The 23,050-nt window shown below is 39.8% G+C and overlaps 1 protein-coding gene across 1 annotated transcript; it reads left to right on the top strand.

The window, feature by feature from the left end:
* The first annotated feature begins 3,482 nt into the window (after positions 1-3,482).
* Positions 3,483-21,225, top strand: LOC148128961 (uncharacterized). The gene is made up of 9 exons (XM_087947336.1): positions 3,483-4,520; positions 9,287-9,406; positions 9,964-10,016; positions 10,686-10,732; positions 13,032-13,179; positions 14,546-14,584; positions 20,014-20,124; positions 21,026-21,070; positions 21,183-21,225. Exons 1-9 carry the CDS (start codon positions 3,483-3,485, stop codon positions 21,223-21,225), a joined length of 1,644 nt encoding a protein of 547 aa, XP_087803462.1.
* Positions 21,226-23,050: the final 1,825 nt, after the last annotated feature.

Genomic DNA, 23,050 nt, shown 5'->3' with positions numbered 1-23,050 from the left:
TAGTATTTATAGCTCTTTAAAAATCCAGGCAGTCTTCTCCTTATTTTCAAATTCTTAATCCAATTTTTCCCTCTCCCCTTCCCACTCACAGCAAAAAAATTTTTTAAGTCTTTTTTTTTTTTAAAAACCATTCAGAAATCCTTATCTCTTCAATATTTAATTACCTAGATTTTCAGATTTCTCTTGTTGTTCCATTCGCTGTCACGTTAGGAAGGAGAGTGAAGGGAAAAAAACAACTTTCCCTTTTAGAATTCAGCGCCGCTTGTAACTCTCTCTGGAAACAATGTAGCAACTTCTCCGTAGCAATTTTCAAGCCCCAGGAAACTTTCTTATCCCTTGGCAACTCTCACGATTTCTCCGATTTTCTTCCTCCTGCACAATCTTATCTGTTTGGTGGTTTTCTTCATGGCGGCCATTACTGACCGCCGCCTCCGCCGGGAAAAGGGGGCTTGGCTGGGAGGGTCTGCATACACCCCTTTCACCCACCTTCCAGATCCCCTGTCTTCAGCTGTCCCTGCAGGGTAGCTATATCCCCCAGATCCAAACGGATCGGGGGAACCTTGCGAGTGAGCTCGGCAGGGGATCGCGCATGGGATCGCAAACTCTCGCCGCTGCCGAAGCTTCTCCTCGCAAACCGGAAGTCCCTCCTAACATCTTTTTTACATTGCTCCACCCTTCTTTTCAGTGCTTTATACTTACCACTGCTTAAAGTAGGGGAATTTTTAAAACTTTGTTTAGGACTTGGTAAATGGGAAGGAGAAGGCATTGGTGGTGCTGCAGGGACAGTGTTTGGGTTATAAGGAAGGGGTAAATACCTCCTACTTCCTGTGTCTTCCTCCTTCTCATTCACCATAAATAATTTGGCTTTATAAGATCCCTCTTCTCAGGCTCATTTGTCTGGGTTCCAAATCAGGGCATAATCTGTTTCATTTTCTAGTGTCTTACACTCTTTATTCTTTACATATTCATACAAATTATTACAAACAAAATAATCATTTGTTCCTAACCGGGGCCAACTTAAATTTGCATCCTCCCACCAAACAAAACAACACAAATTTACCATATCTTCTCTATTTATGCCCAATTTAGTAATTAATTTTCTATAGGGTGTTTTTTCCCATTCTTCAAGCAATTGCCCTAGGGGACTTGAAGAATCAATTTTTAATTTTGGATTTTAAACAATCTTCACATATTTCCCTTGTGATCCATGGGAATTGCCCATGGTTGGTTACCAGACTGGAGCAATCCTTACTAACATGTTCCAGTGAGACCTTCATACACATACACAGTTGGCACCTGGCCAGAGCAAAATACACCCCTTACTGCCATTAAAGATCTGTCTCTGCCTGGAGAGCCTGAATCTCCTCCCAGCAGATGCTAGCTTTTTAAAGATCCAAACTCTTACCTACAAATCCTAAATCTCCCAGCAAACGCTGGCTTATTTTAAAGATCAAGATCTATAGATTCGATCTTCAATACAGCCAAAGATCTGCTAAGGTCGTCTCCATACACTCCCACACAAGTCTCAGATTCTCACACCCTACCTAACCCTCTTTTCTCTTGGGACCCACTGGAATTGCCATAGTTAGTTACCAGTCTGGAGTAATCCTTACCAACTTGTTCCAGTGAGACCTTACACCAGTCTTGTCCAACCCGCGGCCCACGGGCCGCATGCGGCCCAGGTCGCCTCATAATGCGGCCCAACACCCACCCCAACCTTCATGAAAGATCCAGCGAGGAGGAGGAGGAGAGGCAGGTGCGAGGCGGGGTGAGGCGAGCAACAGAAAAGGCGGGCAGCCGCAGCCCAAAAGTCCCGCCCGCCACCTCCTGCTGTTGCCGCCGCCGCCACCGCTGCTGCTTCTGCCGCCGCCGCCCGCCGCCGCTGCTGCTTCTGCCCCGCCACCGCTGCCGCCGCTGCTGCATTTGCAGGAGGAGAGGTAGGCGTGAGGCGGGCGCAGCTTTCTTCCCCCCTCCCCCCGCAAAATTTGGCCGGAAAATTATAAAATAAAAAATAAATAATTTTTAATAAATAATTAATAATAAATAATAATTTTATTTTATTTTATTTTATTTTATTATAATTTAATTTAATTTAATTTAATTTAATTTAATTTAATTTAATTTAATTTAATTTAATTTAATTTAATTTAATTTAATTATTTAATTTAATTTAATTTAATTTAATTTAATTTAATTTAATTTAATTATTTAATTTATTATTTAATTTAATTATGTGCGGCCCAAACCAAATTTTCATCTTCTAATGTGGCCCAGGGAAGGTGAAAGGTTGGACACCCCTGACCTATATTGTTGCCATGGTTCTGGGAATTCTATGATGTCAGGAATCATGGTAAAATGATATCACAGCAGTGGCATTCTCCTGCAGCCTTCGTATGGAATATCATGTGGTTGCTTGGTAGCTGCATAGAATCACTTCAATTGTTGGCTGCAATATTCCAAGGCATCCTTCACTTGGGTAAAATGAGCAAGAGGATATGGGCATCATGAGACGTGTTGCCCCCTCTGTGACCCAAATTTTCCTGCTTGGAATTCTATTCGTGTATTTTGAAAGGTTGGACGGATTCATATTTCTATGCCCAGCCTCCAACATTAATTGTAGAAGGAATACCAATTCTCCCAATTATAACAATGTGTATATTCCAGAGACAATTGGTAATTCCATTGAATTTCTTAAATTATCAATTTTGAAATTATGGAGTAGATTAACTCAATCAAATCCTCATGAATATTTGGATGAAATGGGATCTCATGAAAATCTGCTGAAAAAACTATACAAATCATCCAATGTCCTGCAAGTGGCACCCAAAGCAAAAATAACCAAAAATGAAGGTACACAAACATTGGAAGTCCAAAAGGATTTAACTACAGAAATTTTGGAAGTTTCTAGTGACATAAGCCTGAGGCCTAAAAGCTATTTACAAGGGTTAAAGAACCATCAGAATATGGTACAGAGAGATCATTGGCTTCAAATAAGAAAAAGCAAAGGGAAAACTCATGAGTTGAAGGTTCAAAAGGAAACACCTACAGGCATTTCAGAAGCTCAGATGGTTAAGAGGTGGCCGAAGGTGACTCTCAAAGAAAAAATAAGAGAAAACACAGAGAAAACTCATGAGTTGGAGATTCAAAACGAAGCGCTTACAGAAAATTCAGAAGAACTGAAGGAGAAGCAGTGGTTGAAGGTGAGTCTCACAGGAAAAATCAGAGGAAATAGAGAGAAAACCCACGTGTTCGGTATTCCTACAATAATGTCAGAATCTCTGAAAATTAAAAGATGGCCGAATGTGACATTCAAAGAAATAATAAGAGAAAACAAAGGGAAAACTCATGAGTTGAAGACTCAAAAGGAAATGGCTACAGATATTTCAGAAACTCTTAAGGTTATAAGGTGGCCGAAGGAGAATCTCAAAAAAAAAATAAGAGAAAACAAAGGGAATGATCATGAGTTGGGGATTCAAAAGGAAATGGCTACAAATATTTCAGAAACTCTGAATGTTAAGAGATGCCCAAACGTGCTCAAGGAAAAAATCAGAAGAAAGAAAGAGAAAACTCAGGAATTGATGATCCAGAAGGAAGTAGCTACAGAGATTTCAGAAACTTTAAGTGTTATAAAACTGAAGACTAAAAACCCTGTTAAAAGGTTAAAATGGTACCAAAAAAAAATACAGGAAGATCTTGAGGTTGGGAGAAATGAAAAGGAAAAAACAGGGAAGCCTGTAGCACTACTAGATGCTCAGCGGGTTTCTTCCCTTAAGAGTCTTGCTCAAGTATCAGTTCACTCCTTACAGAAGCGTTCCATTTTACATCTTCCAACTCAGGTGCCTCCTTTGACTTTTTCTTTTGTAGTGCATGATGGTGGTGAGGAACAGACTGGTAAAGTGGTCTTTGTTCTTAAATCTGGCAAGACATCAGCAAGCCCCAGCCATGTAAAGAACACTGGAATCAGCAAACAGGCAAAAGAGACAAATACTCAGAATGAACAAATTGCAGAGAAACGTTTGGCGAAGCAACTTAAGTCTCAGGAATCAAGAAAGGAAAAGCTTCTCAGACACTTAATAATTAAAGGAAGCCACTCTAAAATTACTACTGAGGAGTCTGCAATTTTAAAAAAACTGTTGCCTGATGAGCCATATTGGAAGCCTCATGGACACTACTACACCTCTGCTCCCCCTTCATTTGATTTTTTGACAACCAGTAATAATTTTGTTCTTCAGAATTATGCCTTTGAACCTGAGTGGAAAAAAACACTGGCAGGTATCTTTCCAAACAAGATTCTCAGGGATATAATTGCCAAGTTTATGCGTGTCCTCAAAATAGACTGCAAAAAGCCCATTACCAAGAAGTCTTGTCCTGAACTCATCCATAAAATGGGTCGTTTCCTGATAAAATTCACTACATCAGCAGACATGGAGAGGTTATCTGCTCGGAAGACTTTGCCTGCTAGAAATGAAAACAATATTCCTTCAGTAAGCTTCAGAAAAATGGAGAAGCCCCCTCATAAGGTAAAAGCAACCTAGATAAGTAGTCCTAACAAGTGTACTCTTAGGAGTCCTACCAAGACTTGGTTACCTAGAAGTACCTCTTTTTTTCCCAGGAGACCAAATTGGTGTAAATTATTTGCACATTCATTTCTGTAAAAGCAGTTACTGATCTAGAGCAGGGGTGTCCAACCTTTCACCTTCCCTGGGCCACATTAGAAGATGAAAATTTGGTTTGAGCCGCACATAATTAAATTAAATAATTAATTAAATTAAATTAAATTAAATTAAATTAAATTAAATTAAATTAAATTAAATTAAATTAAATTAAATTAAATTAAAATAAAATAAAATAAAATAAAATAAAATAAAATAAAATAAAATAAAATAAAATAAAATAAAATTATTATTTATTATTAATTATTTATTAAAAATTATTTATTTTTATTTTATAACCTCCGCCAAATTTATGGGGGGAGGGGGAAGAAAGCTCGCTCGCCTCACGCCTACCTCTCCTCCTGCAAATTATTTATTTTTATTAATTTTCCGGCCAAATTTTGCGGGGTGGGGGGAGGGGGAAGAAAGCTCGCACGCCTCACACCTACCTCTCCTCCTGCAAATGCAGCAGTGGCGGACAGCGGTGGCAGAAGCAGCAGCGGCGGCGGTGGCGGGGGCAGAAGCAGCAGCGGCGGCGGCGGTGGCGGGGCAGAAGCAGCAGCGGCGGCGGGGAGGGGCAGAAGCAGCAGCGGCGGCAGCGGGGGCGGGGGCAGAAGCAGAGGCGGGGGCAGAAGCAGCAGCGGTGGCGGCGGCGGTGGCAACAGCAGGAGGTGGCAGGGCGGGACTTTTGGGCTGCGGCTGCCTGCCTTTCTGTTGCTCGCCTCGCCCGCCTCGCACCTGCCTCCTCCTCCTCCTCGCTGGATCTTTCATGAAGGTTGGGGTGGGTGTTGGGCGCATTATGAGGCGACCTGGGCCGCATGCAGCCCGCAGGCCACGGGTTGGACAAGCCTGATCTAGAGTAAAAGCCCTTTTAGATTGCTTATAGTACGTAATGTGCGAACACCATTTCCCTGTATGATTCCCATGTCCGTACTACTCAAGCAAAAGCGACATGTGTATTTATGTAAAGTTCTTACAGATGCCAATCAGAGTCTGGGGAAAGTGGCTTATAGCACAAGGGTAAAGTAATTGAAACCTGAAAACAAAGAAAAACAGAATTAAAACAGATTTCAGATGAAATGATATGGTTTTAAGAAAACTGGATTGGTAGAACAGTTGTTGCTTTTAAAGGGTAAGTGGACCCAAATATACTTTATCCCCCATGAGGAATGGAGCATTTTATGGATTGGAAGAACTGCAAGAGTCTGCAATATCTCTTGTGTAAAGATGATAACTGGTTTTTAAAGGAAAAGGATTTACAAAACAATGGTAGAGTCCAACGTTTCCTGCACAAGATGATGATGGACCATTGTCTCTGGAGGGATTTATCAACTTAATTCCTGCTTTTGAATGTTTTTTTTTCAAAAAAAAAATTATTTCGATCTACATATAACAACAATACTTTAACAGTGTGGCATCAATATATATCATACATCTCTCATTGCATATATTCATATTAATTCATACATTCTGCAATATTTATTTTCAACCGTACTCTCTCCAAATGCCTACAACCATATCAATTAAACATACCTAGTAATTTCATTATTCAATTTTCTCCCTGTTTCCATTTTGTTTTTTTAAATAAAAAAATCTCATTTGGGAAGCAGTACGGTTCCAGGTTTCACATCTCAATACAAACATGACCATAGCTACCTATTCATTTTATTTGTTTAATTTCATAAATGCATCATCCTTGTCATTATTAAATATTAAACTTATCCAATCCCAATTCATGTTCTCATATCTTATTTTACAATATTATCTAAAATTCTCTTCTCAATTCTATGTTCATTTATTCATTTCCAAATCCTGATATATCTCCTTCCATTTTTCTTAGTATATTCTCATATCTTATTTTACAATGTTATATAAAATTCTCATCTCCTTTCTATTGTCATTTCTCATATTTTTTTCTGTCACATCATTTTATCAATCCTTATCTGTAAATAAATTTGTCCCCTCTAGTTAGTAATTCGAGCTAACCACCTTCATTCTTAATATCAATCTTCCTATCTAGTATAAAACACAAATATATATATTTTTCTCAGATTCCGCATTATATTTTCTCTAGTAATCTATACATTACAAAATACTATTTTCAATATATTCTTATACATCCCAACATATTGCCTTGCAAAATCCCCTTCCTTATCCCTTTTTTTTTCACCCATTATCTCTTACTCTTTGAACAATGTACCTTCTTTTCATCCTTGTTTGTTTCCTGTTCTTCTTTATTTTCTGGTCCTTTCTCTTAATTTCCTTTCCCCCATTCTTATTCCCTCCTTTTTCTCATTCAGTTATTAAACTTTTCTCTCTCCCTCTTTTGATTTTTCTTTTGCACTTCCTTTTTCTCCTTTTTCTTTCTGTCTTTAACAATTTTCCGAACCATTCTCCCTTTTATCATCCCATCAGACCAAATTTTTTAATTCTAATTCCCCCCCCCACCACCACCACCCGCTTAAATAATTGTTGTTCGTTTTATTCTTCTAAATTGGCTTCTTCTTTATAGAACTCCTCCACCTCTGGGTTCATTGTGTTCTTGTGTATTGGTCACCATTTCTAATTTCTGTAGTACATAATTACACATTTCAAGTTTGATTTTTATCATGACCCTTATATCTTGCATAGCCGATCTTATGTCTTGTGAGTCCAGTCTTGTATCAACAAGTAGCTCTTCTATTATATCTTCTCCTTTTTTCTTTTTCTTTCCTCTTCCTTAATAGCTGAAATCCTCTTAGATATATTTAATCCCAGAGTCCAGTATATTATTTCAACCAATATCTTTTGAGTTTATTTTCAACAATTCATACGCTTGAATCTTTATTCCAAATCTTCTAATTGGCCTCCCAACTGTTTCCCAAATTACTGGGTGGTTCTATGACAATAATAAAGTACCTTTTATTTTCTTTCAAGTTCCAAGATCCAAACTCTCAAAAAGACCAGACACTTATTTTAAAACATACTAAAGTTTTCCTGTACCATCCAGGTGGCACTCTTGAGTCTTTTTCTTTTTAGCTTTTTTTGTTGAATATAATATTTTTATTAAGTTCACTAATTTCAGTCATTAGCTATTCTTTTCAACACACTCAATTCCAGCATTTAGTTATGCCCTTTAAGTGCCCACAGTTCAGTATATGTCCAGTTTAATTGTTAAACCTTTGTGTGTTAACGTATTTTCCTTTAAATTCTCCTCCAGATTAGTCCAATAAAATAATCAAATCCAAATTTAAAAACCAATTTCTTTCTCACTTTCTCTGGTCGCCGCTTCCACACACTTTCCTCCAAAATAGCCCTTTAATTTGATACCGGGTACCTCAAAAGCGATGTCCTTTGTCTGGTTCACACTCTGCTCACTACTTCTCTCTGCAACACAAAACTTAGTTTCCCGGAGTATTCTTCGTCTTCGTGGTGGCCATTTTAGGACCACCACTGCAGCTTGCCTTTGGGAGGGATTTTCCTGTCAGAGAGGAGAGTCGCAGCTTCCCTCGACCCTCCAGGCGATTTCCTCCTTCTTCACCACCTCACCAGGGTGGCTCCAGCAAATGAGTTCGGGTGAAACTGCACACGATGGTGGATTCCGCACTGACACCGACAAGGAACAAACCGGAAGTCCCTGCTTTTTAATGTTGACAAGCTGTTTTAAAGGGACAGAATGGATACTGTAATAAATATCTATAAAGATTTTGTTAATAGTAAATTTGGCAAAAGTTTCCTAAACAATAGGTGAAAATGAAACTTTGAAAATAATATGCAGTACATATCTATTTTCAAAAAATAATAAATAAAATCTACTTTAATTGAGATTTTTTGTAATAATCCACACACAGCATTGCACATAAAGAAATAATCATCGCTTGTTTACCTAATTCCTGGCTACTTTTTAAAAACATTTTTTACCTAGACACATGTGGTTTCTCCCATGTCCTAACAGCAATAATACTTTTCCCATCTATATTTATAGGAGTATGTTTGGTCAGTGGTTGATGAAAATTTTGTTAATGTTTTGTAAACTTATTTTTTTATAAAACATATTATTTGCTTTCTTTAATAATTTCAAAGTGGGTTTATTATGGGCTTGCATTTATAAGATTCTGCCGATATAATCTAATGTCAGGTTTTGTGGGGATAATAGATGCTTTGGCATTCAGATTTCAGACTCTTCCATCTGTCTGGTATTCAGAAAACAAAATAGGTAGGGAAAAGTGGCCAAGGAAAATTACAAGATTGCTTGGAGGGGAACAAAAGGTCTGAAACTTGCCCTTGTCTTGCCTTGAGTTTACCATAAATTGGTAAGGGCCTCTGGTATGGCAAAGTATAAATCAATAATAAACCAGGATTCTAAATTCGAGGTAATAAAACATGCTTAAAACATATTATGGATTAGTAAACTAACTTCAAGAAATGGGTTTAGATTATAGGTGTTGCTAAATTTTTATAGGTGTGATATGGGCTAAGACATGCACAGTAAGCAAATTCTAGCTTAACATTATCTGAGATCTAAGCTGTTAGAGAACAGTCCAATATATACTGATGAGTACAAGTTGCCTTCTATATCACTAGTCAGGATGAAGAAAAGTTGCAATACATGAAAACCTATCTTCCATTTTGGTTCTCTTTGTTTAACCTTACAGATAGGAAAGCAGAGAATGCTACAAAGAATTGGCAGGAATGGCAAATTTATTTACATCCTATTGGCTCTTTCAGTGACTATATTTATAATGATTATTATTGCAGTACCCTTTATAATTAAGGTAAGCTAAAATATTTTACTAGAGAACCTTATATTCATTTATTAACCCACTGTACCTCAAAGCTCAGTAATGAAAAAGTAAACTTTTCCAACTCTCAATATATTGCTTTCGTGAAGAGATAACATTTCCTTAGTATTTAAGGGAGACCACATTAGTGCAGCAGGATTTAATATAATATATTCAACCTTAAAGAGCCAGAGCAGATGCGACAATGATATACCAAAATCACAAGAAAGGGTAGGACTGTTTTTGTAAAAGGTGAGGGGGTCAAATAGAGATAACTAAATGGGTGTATAGATTTGGAGTCATTCTACTCCCAAGTCCAATAGGGAACATCTGGCTCATAGGCTTGATTTGGTCCATAAGACCTTCTGACAAGGCTTATCAAACCATGTTGGAGACCACAGATCTTTTTACACACAGAAGATGGAGAAAAGGAAGAGTTTCTTATTGAGAAAAAGAGAAAAAGCCTAGACAGTCATTGATTCTTTTTCCTCGCCATGTTAAATCTTTACATTTATGCCTCACAATCACGCCTCTCTTTTTGGATTAAACAGATCTATTCTCATCAAACTGCCAAAGGAATGGAAGGGACCCCTCTGGAAAAACGGTAACTCTTGCCTGGAGATGCTTAATTATTTGCAACACTCTGCTCTGAAAATCCTCTTTATGAGGACCAATCTCAAGATTGTTGGGAAATGCACCTGTGAGTTTCATTTTTAAAAAGCAAGTTTAAAAAGCACAGGATGCTGCAAGTAAAAGTTGAAAACACCAAGAACGTTGCTGAATAATCTGCTTTTTCCTGGCTGAATTTGTATGTTTCGCATTGACTTCCTGTTACATTCCTCAGCTGGTGGTGTTTCCCTCTCATCTTGGCCACTTTAAACAATTTTCAGTGCTGAATGAACACTACATTTGAGATTGGCAGGTGGGCATGTATGCTAACAAAGCCAAAAATAAGTGAAGGCCCAAAGGGATACAGGGTTGCCTGCAAGGTGCAGCCTTAATCTTTGGAGACAATTGCAGGTGTGTGTTTCAGCATAAGAGGCAATTAAGCCTTCTACTGCCTGCACACTACTTGTACCCGCACAGAAGAGTCTGGTGACTGAAAAGGCCTTTTGTGTCCGTTTTGAGAAATGGAAATAAATACATCTTTCATTTATATGATAAGAGTTTGTGTATCCTCCAAAGAAATGTATGCCTATTTTGTTTGCACATTGCCAAAGGGTTTTATCTAGGCTAAGATCTCACTATTTTTCTTTTTAATTGTTTGTTTAAGGACACTTCTGGATAGGATGGAGAGAGGTACACTTGAAAAACAGGTCTGTAAATGCAGAAGCAACCACTGGTGATCTGCTACTTAGTTCTCTTATTGGATCTGAAAAGCATGGCCCCACATTTCCAAAAGTATTACAGATGTGGCTTAGGAAGGCCTGAATTACTGAGCCTTAATAATAATAATTAAATAAATGTGCCAGGATGCTGAGTTTTTAAATTTTTTGCAAGCTCCCTGGAGTCATTTAGAATCACTTGGGAGCATATTAAACTCAATGAAGCTTACTTTTGAGTACGTAGGATTAGGATTGGGTTGCAAGTGTTTAACATAGGTTAGCTCTTACTGGAAAACTGATGTCTAGAGCCATCTGTTGTGCTCTCTGTAAATATAACTGTTCCTGTTTAAAATTACCTGTTTTAAAGTCATCTGAAGCATCACTCCATGTCGACAGTAGTGTGGCTAGAGATGGCAGCTTCCCAGCTGTTCCTCCTGAATATTCCAGTTTCCCCCACTTCTTACCATTTCTTCTGGATACTGTAAGACAATCAGTTGCCTTCAGGAACAGGAGGCACCCTTATTTTCTGCTCATGTAGAAGTCTTTATTTTTATTAATTTATTTATTTGATTTGTCAATTGCTTACAAGATAATAGTTATAAGGATAAACATGGTTATGAATACAAGAAATGAGTACAAATAAGAAACAATAGGACAGGGATGGTAGGCACTTTGGTGCGCTTATGCACGCCCCCTACAGACCTCTTAGGAAAGGAAGTCTAAGGTTAAAGTTTTGGGGGTTTGGGGAAGTAATTCAGAACCACTGTAGCTTCTCTGTGTAGAATGAGAAGAAGGCCATTGTAACAGCCAGTGGTCCTGAACCCAGCCTGTCCTACACCTGGATGACTGATAATTTCAAATATCCAAATATATGCTGTAGTATTTAGAAAAAAAAATATTTTGAATCATTTTGTTAGACATTTTCAGGGGTGGGATTCAAAAATTTTAACAACCGGTTCTGTGGGTGTGGCTTAGGTAGTGGACATGGCTTGGTGATCATGTGACTGGGTGAACATGGCTTGGTGGTCATGTTATTGGCTGGGCGTGGCCAACTCAATATCACTCACATTGAGGTATGCATCTCCTCGCCTGGCCTCTCATGACTGTGGGGATGCTGCAACAGTCATAAGTGTGAAAAATGGTCATAAGTCACTTTTTTCAGTGCCATTGTAACTTTGAATGGTCACTCCACACAAGCAAAGTACCAGCAAAGGAGGAAAAGAAACTCCAGAGACGTTCCTGAGACAGGAAGTCTAGTCCTGCCAAGAATGTAATAAGGGTTAATGGAGAGGCAGTTTCTGTAAGCAACACCAGAATGTTTCCTTCCTGCCTTCCTTACAGGATTATGCCAGTAATGTCTTCTAACAACTGGTTCTTCGAACTGCTTAGAATGTTAACAACTGGTTCTATCGAATAGGTGCGAACTGGTAGAATCCCACCCCTGGACATTTTATGACATACTGCAGTTCCCACATTGTGCCAAACAGTGGATGAACAGAACATTATTTCTGGAATTTATCACAATAGCTGGATTCACAAAACTTGAAAGGAAAATATGACTTGTTTGTAACTTAATGTGTGAAGTGTCAAGTGAACAAACCATGTTGTACAGTGTTGTGTATTTTGTGTATTTTTCTATTATTCCTGTGGGATTTTTCCAGAAGAAAAGTTTTGCTACCACCAATTGTGACTTAATAAATATACTAAGATTAACAAACATGGTTTGTGGAGGTTCTGTATACTTTTCCAGCTCTTTCAAACCCATTAACTTAAGAAATTGCATGCATGAAGGAAAGCTGGTCTTTTGAAAAGATCCCATAGGAATAAAACTGATGCACACAACTCACTTAAACCAGAGTTGTATCAATCAAGTGAATTGATAAAAGCCTCATTCCCAAACAACATTAAGGCATACATCTATTTCATAGCTCATAATTAAAACAAATTAAATAACATATATTAAGCCCAAAACCACTCGCAAAGTTTGGGAATGCTAGGACTTGGGGAATATTTTTAACTACAGCTACTAACTACTAAGGTTACTGGCAGAAATACAAAATATGTTCCAGGATTATCTAACATAAAGATAAAACTGGTGTTTGTGTAATTGGACACCTAATTAGGAGTTATCAATTGCTCTAATTTGCTAGACGTGTATTCCTTCAGCTAGATCTTCCATTCCAGTAACTGGAATTTGAATTTGAGATACAAAGAAAATGATAATGCAATATGAAAATTGAAATCTCAGGCTGAAATCCTATGACCATTTTTAATATCCTTTCCTCAGACACCAGCATCAGAATTTGAAAAGCCTCTTTGGTTTAAAGATATGTATCAACCTATAGATGAAGTAAAGAAAAAAGACATGATTGACAAATTACATGATGAGTCTTCAGAAGAGGTTTCAGAAGAGGAAAACATATACACTTGGGCTAGCGTAAGGTATTGTTTCTTCTCTTTTCTCTTCTCTTTATTTTTCCTTTCCATTTCTTCCCTTCCCTTTCTTTTTTTCCTTGGCACATATTTTTTTAAAAGACACCTGAAAAAATATGATGATCATGATGCGTTGTCATGTCCAGCTCTTGTTAATTCTATGGGCCAGGCTTTTCCACATCTTTCGATCTTTTCTACTCTGGCTAATGTCAGATTTGATGCTGTCCAGCCACCATGTTCTTTGATGGCCTGGCATCCTTTTACCACTAACACTTCCAATATATATTTGCTGTCTCCAGTAAATTTCCCTGCGTGACATGGCCAAAGTAAAATTACAGAGGGAATAGTCCATTTTGTGAGATAGAGGACATTTTAATTTTTTTCATTATAAAATTCTTTGGGCATATTTGGATTTATCCAAATGTATATTACCGGAATGCACTTTGCATGGAGTTGTCCTTGAAGATCACTTCAAGTGCCCTTGAGGGCAACTCAGATGTTACAACTGGTCCAAAAGGCAGTGGCACGTGCACTTTTTGTTGTTCCTCTGTTTTCCTCTGATACACCTCTGTTGTATGAGCTGTGTTGTCTTCCAGCTTCCTTCTGGATATAATTCAAGGTGCTGGCTGCCACTTTTAAATCCTTACATGGCAGGAACCAGGATCTTTGCGGGGTCCTTTCTTTCTGCCCATCCTAATAATCAAATAGGATAGGTATGTTCCAGGTCCCTTCCCTGAAGTCTTGCCCTCTAGTGGAAGCTTGTTGGAATAATCTCTCTGAAATGATTCAGCAAGCCCTCACTCTTTTAGTCTTTTGGAAGGCTGTCAGTACCTGTGCTTTTACCCAGGTTCAAGGATGGAAAAAAGAATATCTGAAACTGATGGTAGTACATCCCAAGGGGATGAGTAAGAAGACTGGTTTTTGTTTTCATTTTATGGTCTTATTGTACTGTCTTATTTTACTATGAGTCACCCAGAATTATGGGCAGCCAGGCAAATATTCTAAATAAATAAATTGAATGGAGGTAAAAGTGTGGCATTTTACAGAATTGCTTGCATTCTTCTTCCTTAACAACAACTCTGCAAAAATGAACAATATGTGAAACTGTAGAGGTTGCCCTTGCAGAGTGCAAAATTTGGATGTTCTATTCATATACTGTTTCTGTACTTTGCTGGGGATACTAATTGCTTTTTTTGGCTATGGCTGTTTTCTCTGAAAATGGGCAGAGGAAATGTATGTAATATTGTTTAGAAAATAAGTTTGTTTAAAACCTTCAAGTACAAGAGTTGTACATGAAGAACAAATCATTAAAGTTGCAAAAAAAATCCCACCTTAGTACAACAAACTCTAATTTCTGTTTTTCTTTATTTATCAGACCTCCACAAATCGCTGAGTTTCTACCTGTGGAAAATATGTAAGTGTTTACATGTGCTACAAAAGGGTTACTAATATTGTTTTCCTGTTTAATCTTTCTTTTCTTTTCTTTTTTGAAAATTTTATTTGGGTTTTCACAAAAAAAATACAAATAAAACATCTTTTTTTGAAAATAGCATGGTCCCAGGTTACACTTCTTCATACGGACACAAACTCAATTTCATGCTCACTTTTTATGTTCTATTCCATATCTTATTACTGTTTTATATTTTCTACATAGTTTTTCTCCTTTCTTAATTTTCTCAATTTTATTTTAATTATCTCATATCAATTCAAATCATTATATTTATACTTTTGTCTGTCCTGTTTCAATTTCATATTTTCTTTTCTCATTAAACAAAATTTCTCCTGTTGTTACTAATTGGAGTATGACACCTTTATATCTTTTAATTTTATCCATTCAACTCTTATTTAAACTTCAATATATACCTTGAGGTTATAACATTCAATATAATACATAACTTCCAATCAAATTCTGCTTGGTACATTCTTAAAATACACAGTATATTCTTAAAAAGTGATTATAAATATATGTAATTAAAACACTCATTCCATTCCAATTCAATTCTATCATTAATATTCATTAAAGTCTTAACTTCTTTAACATTACTTTTCAATTAAATATCATCCATCCTTGGGAACACTTATGAGGTTTCCGTAATTAATTTGTTTTCCCCCCTATTTCTCTTCCCTTATATTTTATAAAACATTAAATAATTAAAATGTTCCCATCCTTTCCTAATTCAGTTGTCTCATTCATTTTATTTCATTTATTTATTAACTATCATTTCACTAGATTACAATAACTATTTTATCCATCATTTTAATCATACATTGTTTCATATTTTCTAAAATTATTTCTATTTCTAATATAACAATACTATCTTACGTATCTTTGCAGAATCCCTTTTTCAATTACATTTTCACCCATTATCTCTAAATAGGCCCTGTTTCGCCATATCTTGTTTCTGTCCTTCATAACTTCTTTTCCTTTCCTTCTTCCCTCTCTTCTTCTCCCTCCCCTTTTTACCCTGTTGTCTCTCTAGTTCTAATTCTCTCTTCTGTATTCCTCTCTTCTGTTGCTTTCTAATATTATACTTATTTTTCAAGTTATTATTCCTTTTCTTGGTGGTTTTTTCAACTCTTAAACTTTTCATTCTCTTTCCCCCCTTTTCTTCCCCCCCACATAAAATTACTTGTTTATTAAAGATGGCTTCTTCTTTGTCCCAGTCTTCTTGTTCTGCAGGCATTTCTTGTTGTCTCTCATAGTTCGAGATCTCCATTTCTAAGAATTGAAATATGAAGCCAAAAGAACCTCTCCCTTCTTGTGCATCTTCTTTGTACTTTTTAAGTTCAATTCATCTAAAAGTAGTACCATTTTAAAACACTTTTAAACAGCCACCCAATTGATTTTAGTCATTCAAATGCAATAATCCAGAGATCACCAAGTAATCCAAATACTCCCAAACTGTTTCTTCATGCTTCTTTTTTCCACTTTCTCTTCCTGGGGTTCTACTATTTTGTAGCCAAGATTCAGTTAAAATGTATCTTTTAGAAGTCTTCTTGTAGTTTTACTGTAAAATCCTTTTGTCTCCTCCCTTTTTTCCAGATCCTGCCCTTTTATTCTCTTTTTCTCCTTTCCTACTTTTAAAAGGTTTTAAGTATCCAGAAATCTTTATTATCCCTTTGGCATTTTATTTTCAGCTTAAATGCCTATTGATGTCAAAGTGGATTTTTTTTTTCAAATTTCTTATTCAGATCTCTTAGTTGTCAGTATAGGGAAAGGGAGAGAAGAAAAAAAGCCAAATCCTTTCCCTTTTCTCTCTCCTTCGCTGCTTCAGAATCTTCTTTGGGAACAATGTTACTTTTTAGTTTAAATTCCAGGGTACCTTAGTTGTTGCTTTTCCAATTCAACCCGGTCAGCCAAAACTTTCACTTCTTATCTTCCTCCTGCACATTCTTTTCCAGTCGAGTTCTTCTTTGTGGTGGCCATTTCTGACCACCGCTGCAACCGCCTTCGGGAAAGGGAGTAATGGCCAGCTGAGGAGGAGAGATGCGGCTCTCCTCAACCCTGCTGGCAGTCTCCCCCCTCTTCACCACCTCTACGGGGTGGCTTAGCCCTGAAACCAGCTGGCTCAGGGCGCTCCAGCGGCGAGCATGGATTGAAAATGTGCATGATCGCGATTTCGGTCTGTCCGTGAAGACAGTCAAACCGGAAGCCGTCCCTGTTTAATCTTTCAAGTACGACAGCAAGCCTTCTGCATTTTTGTTGAGATGAAGTTATTAGAAGTTCTTAGAGTGTTGTTTCCAACCTAATTGAGTAACCGAGCAGAGTTAAAGATATTGTAAGAATAAATTATGGTACTGTTGGAAGAATTATCCTTCTGGGTTCAGTTCCAAGTGGGGAAAAAGACACTGGAAACATGGAGGCTGTTTGGAAAAATGGTTAATGGTGGACAAGACCACATGGCTTGGAGCTCCAAAGTGAAAAAGATGCTTTAAGATTTGGGTGAAGGAAAAGAAAGAAAGATATGCTGAGAGTCCCTGGGTTTCATACCCTCTGTTCGGATTTGAATTTGAGCTTGTATTCTGATTGGTTGTCAAACTCCCATGGGGCCATGCAGGGACAACTCTGTAGGCTGTCCTGAGTCCCAGGATTGGGTGAGCCTTGCTGGATGATGATGTAATGAAAGGGCTTTGGGCAATTCCTATTATAGCTCTACCTGGAGTAGACATTTGTTATGTAAAATAAGCTGGCCCAGGCCAGAGTAATGGTCCATTAGCAAAGATGGGGAGGGGCTGAGTTTCTGCCTCTTTGAGTTTCTATTTTTTTAGTGGAAATATTCTGCATTTTTAATATTTCCTAGGATATTTCATTTTTCTAGGAGAGGGGTAGGTGCTAAATTCCTACAATACTTCATTGAATTTCATAATTTTGAATATATTAGGTATTTTATACTATATATATAAGGGCTTACCCCAGGCAATAAAGTATTTTATTTTCAAACGTAACTATATTGTCCTCATATTTTAGCAAGTGTAAAACTAAAAACAGCCACAATTGATAGAGATCCAGTTTGGTGCCGTGGTTTAGGCACCAGAAGAGAAACCAAGAGATGGTGATTTCTCATCTCACTTTGGACATTATGCCAGCTGAGTGACCTTTTATCAGTCACTCTGGGAAGGAGGGAATGGCAAACTACTAAGAAAACTGCAGGGACAAGTCCAGGCCAATATGAAGACAAACAGAGGTTGTTAAATCAATAAATCCACCCCAAATATTTATTTAAATCCCCCAAAACCTGTTAATCAAGAGCAGCAAGGGTGCAGAACCAATTAAACAAGCAGCTGGGTGAACAGATGTGCCTTTAACTCAGGGGTGGGCAAACTACGGCCCACGGGACACATCCGGCCCGTTGGTCATTTTAATACGGCCCGCCTCTGAAAAAAATATTCTCTCTGAAAAAAAAATTGGGGCCGGCCAAAGAGACCCCCGCGCCAAAAATTGCACACACAACACGGAGCTGGGCAGCCGCTTCCCTGGTAGCGGGGCCAAGGCCACCGCCCGGGAACGCCCACTGCTTCCCTCGCCAGGGCTGGGCGGTGGCGTGTTGCCCTGCGCTGCGTGGCCCCCGCCTGGCAGCACATGCTTTCAGCTGGTCTCCTCCTCCTTGGCCATACAGAACAAACAGGCAGAGAAGGAGGAGACCAGCCGGCTGGTTGGGGGAAGCTTTCTGCGCCGAAAGAGGCAGCTACTAATCTCCGGCTTTGCTCCGCTTCTCCAATGGTCCGGCACCACCCTGTTCTTCTTGTGCTGCGAAAGAGGCGGCTAATGATCTCCGGCTCCGCTCTGCTTCTCCAACATCCGGCGCCGCCCCTGTTCTGTGTCAGGCCCAGCAAGTCCGAGCAGCCAGCGCACAGAACAGGGCAGCGCTGGATGTTGGAGAAGCAGAGTGGAGCCGGAGAAGAAGCCTCCCCAACTGGCAGCACAAGAAGCCTCCCCAACTGGCCAGGTGCTCTCCTCCTTCTCTGCCTCCTTCTGCCTCTCCCCTCTTGCTCCTCACAGTTGCCCTGAGCTGGTGCGGTTCTTTACTTGGGCAGCCAGACGCCTGTGCAGCAGCGCCCGCAGCAGCAACAGGCAGTTCTGCCCGGCTCTGCTCAGGTGTCCAGCTGGGGCTGTCAGGAGTTGCTACACCGGCGCAGCTCCGCGCGACCTCGAGTCCCACGTTGCCTTGGGAAGGGAAAGGCAAAACCAGGAGCCGCTGAGCCTGAACCTCCGGGTGCCGTTGCTGCCGTTGCAAAGCACCGCCGCGGCTCTTCCTTTGCCTTTCCCTTCCCGAGGCACGTGGGACTGGAGCCGCGTGAGCCGTGCCGGGCAGTAGCAACTCCTGACTCAGGGGCCTCCGAGGGGAGGGGAAGAGGAGGAAGAAGGAGGGAAGGGGGCGACAAAAATCTTGTGCTGACCCGGCCCGTCTGTCAAATTTTAAAAGTGAATGCGCCCCGAGCCAAAAAGTTTGCCCACCCCCTGCTTTAACTAGTAAAAGCTTTCAGGCTCAGCATCAGTCCTAAAGGAACTACAATAGAAGGCCTTTATGTTTGGATCAGCAACAAAACCAAAACCAAAAAAAACCCTATTCTGTTCAGTGACAAATAACTTTTTCATATTGGCTAAAATGGGCTTGTTATTTTATTGCATCCTCTCCTGGAGGATTGTTAACAGTCTCTTGCAATATAGAAGAGACAGGAACATTTTTCAGCTAATCCGCTTCTTTACCAATGCTAGGGAAATATTTGCTTATGTTTTTATTTGTTGGATATATCCGTTTTACCTCTCAAGATGGCATATAGGAGAGTCCCCCCTCATTTTATCCCAGCAGCAACAGTCCTGTGAAGTAGGTTTGTCCCAGGAAGTGATTGGCGCCAAATCACTCAGAGGACTCCATGACATTTGTGGAGATTTGAATTTGGGTCTCCCCACAGCTGGTCCAACCGTTTAACCCAGTTATCCTTTCATTCCCACTCTCAACTACGAATTAAGCAGAATGAGGTAAAGCAGAATGAGAGTACATAAAATAAACAAATGTATATAAGAATCAAAGGCTTGGGGTGGGGGAGGGAGAAAAGTCTGCTTAGGCATGTTGGAAAAACTGGACTTGAGACGCAATGAAGGTGAGTCCCTGGGTGCACACATGCATTCCCTAACATGCAGGAGACCCCTGGCTTTTGCAGCAAAGCGATCTTTGGATGCTCATGAGCAATTACACGATCGTTTCTCCCTTCAAAGAAAATGTGAAATGCTGGGTTGACACAAGGAAACAAAAGAGCACAACTTTGATTTTTATCAACCCATTATTAATAAATATTAGTATAAACCCATGGATTAATCTCTGTTCCCATTTTGTCTTCTAGAGACCTAATGCCACCACCAGCACCACTACCAACTGAAGCTCCAACTCTGGCTCCAGCTCCCGCTGAAGCTCCTGCTCCAGAGCCTGTTAAAAAGGCCAGTTCAAAGAAACTGTGAGTACCTGTAGCATTATGTGTGTGTGATATTATTTATTTACTTGAAGAGACATCTACCTATAGATTCTAATTCATTGAATTTATGAAAGAGCCGTGGTGGCGTAGTGGTTAGAATGCGGTATTTCAGGCTAACTCGCTGCTCACTGCCAGGAGTTCGAGCCTGACTGGCTCAAGATTGACTTTGTCTTCCGTCCTACCGATATCAGTAAAATGAGGGCTCAGGTTGTTGGGAGCAATATACTGACTCTATAAACTGCTTAGAGAAAACTGTAAAACACCATGAAGCTGTATATAAGTCTTATTGAATTTATAAATCATATTTATATTAAATGGTTGTGCTTTGTAATTGCTATACTAAGAGAGGGCTCTCAAAATTCCTAGTCCTAATCTATAGGCAAGCAAAATGGATAAAATGATATTTTGTTTAATTTGTCAAGAAGAATAAAATTCTCCAATAGATTTATCTACAGCAGAGTTTCTCAATCACAGAAGCCTTTGAGACACGTGGATCAGTGGTGGGACTCAATTTTTTTTACTACCAGTTCCGTGGGTGTGGCTTGGGGGGCGTGGCAGGGGAAGGATACTGTAAAATCTCCAGTCAGAGATGGTATTTGCCGGTTCTCTGAACGACTCAAAATTTCTGCTACCAGTTCTCCAGAACTGGTCAGAACCTGCTGAATACCACCTCTGATGTGGATGTCAACTCCCAGAATTCCCTAGCAATGCTTAATATTAACATCTCAAAGTTCCTCGGGCTGAGAAAAACCAGTCTAAAACTTCCTTCCGTTTTAAGAAGTTTGAAAACAAACGAGCCAACACCCTTTCCATCCTGGATGGGGGACAATCTTAGCCACATAAGATTTCTGTTCTGCTAAAAGATCTTTCTGTTCTTTGTCAGGAATGAAACAGAGACTCCCATCAATGAAACTTCTCCAGGCACTGAGTGAGTAGTACAGTCTGTCAAGAGCTGTTCTTTAACTTAGAGCTTTCTTTTTCCCTAAGATATTTTCTTTTTAACTTCTATTCTGCTAAAACATTTGTCTCTTCTTTGTCAGGTCTGAAAAAGAAACTAGTGAAACCTCTCCAAACCCTGAGTGAGTACTACAGTCTGTCAAGGATTGTTCTTTAATTTAGAACTTTTTCTCCAAGATACTTCTACATGAGGCATTTGTTTAAAACATCACCTAACTTATACTGTAACTGTTACAGTTTCATTTTTATTAAAATTAACAATTCTACACACCCAAAACCTTTGCATATACAAACTAAATATAAAATGCACTGCCTACAGAATTTTAATATCCTAATTTCTCCTGTAATGTAAGCATAAAATCATTCCAAAAAATAAAGGGTCCATTTTTAGTAGCTGAAATATTTCAGATTCCAAGAGCATTTTAAGTTAAAAATTCAGATCAGGAGAAGCAGAACTAGGACACAGAGGATGCCTCCTAATTCTAGCACTCACTAACTTGGTTAAAAATACAAGGCAAACATTGGCATGCTTCTCAGACCACCCTTCTTCACAAACCCAAATAAGAGTTCCTAGCGGAGTGCAGGAAATCACCCAAAATAATTTGCTTCCCAAATTCAGGAAACAGAGAACACCTTCCGGTCAACGAGGCTTTATTAATTTTGATGCCTGTTCAGGAAGATTTTATGAAATCCTCTCACTCTCTTTAGCTGTAAATGAATTGAGTTAATGATGCTGCAAAAGTGACTTGCTTGCTGACATAATGGAGGATTGGAGAAATGCCTGGTGTTAAGTCTGGAAGGATGGGTCCAAGAACGGAGACGAGATTCAGATAGCAACAACAGCTCTTTATTAGTGACTTCACATCTGAGCGAGAAGTCCTAGCCGCAGCAGCCCCTTTTATAGAGCTGGCTGCGGCTAGGCAGCCAATGACAGCGATTTGAGCTTGCCGTGCTTGGTTTGCCCAATCGCGGCAGCCCGTTAGCTAGCCAATCGGATCAGTCTTGGGCGACAAATCACGACCCGCTCTTAGCGGACCAATCCGAATGCAGGCTTTCAAGTCTGCTAGTCCGGAACACCCCTCCCCTCTAGGTTCCGTCTAAGGGGTGGGGTTATGTAGTCTCGCAGGTAGGCAGGTCTTCGCACCTGTCTACCCGACTTGTGTGGTTCAAAATGTCTGTGTTCGGTCTCGGGTTCCGACGGGCTGCTCGCTGGGATTGCCTGGAACGGTGAGCGGGTTCCATAGCTGTGACTCCCTTCTGGTGACCTCGGAATGGTTGAGTCGCCTGCTTCGTTGCTACCGCTTGGGCTCCCAGGGCTCGCTGAACCTGCTCGGCTGCTGCTTCTAGGTGAAACGCCCGTTTGCCAAGGCTCTACTTCAGCTCGTGAGTATTGTAGGCTTGGACGTGGTGATCGTGGGGTTTGCTCTTCTAGGCCAGATGTTGGTTCTATTCCAGAACCCGTGGTTTCCCCTCCCCCTCTGGTTTTGTGGTTGGGGTCACTGGTGGGAGACGTGGTCAGCCTGGAGCGTAACTGGTCGATGTGGCATTTCCACAGTCTCCCATCTGTGGTTTCTAGGCGGTAGGAGCGGGAGCCTGTAATCTGAGTTATTTTGGCAGGGATCCACAATGGGTCTCCTGAAAAGTTTTTTGCAAATACAGGGTCTCCTACCTTAAAGGCGCGGTGTTTGCTGCTGGAGCCCAGGGGTTTTTCCGGGGTGTACGCAGGGTGCAGGCGGTCTAGGGGCGATCTGAGTTTCCTGGTCATCAGAAGTTCAGCTGGGCTCTTGTTGGTCGTGCTGTTTGGTGTGATGTGCTGGAGAAGGAGCATCCTGGTAACTTTATCGTGGATGTTGCCTTGTTCCATTTTTTGTAGAGTTCTTTTCATGAACTGAACCATTCGTTCAGCTCTACCATTCGCCGCTGGGTGAGCCGGAGATGTCAATGCGTGTTG

The sequence above is a fragment of the Notechis scutatus genome, chromosome Z (genome assembly GCF_049901735.1).
Source record: "Notechis scutatus isolate UNSWTSFEM ecotype Mainland chromosome Z, rNotScu1.2, whole genome shotgun sequence".
NCBI classification, from domain to species: domain Eukaryota; kingdom Metazoa; phylum Chordata; class Lepidosauria; order Squamata; family Elapidae; genus Notechis; species Notechis scutatus.
This window is presented reverse-complemented; position numbering and strand designations above follow the sequence as displayed.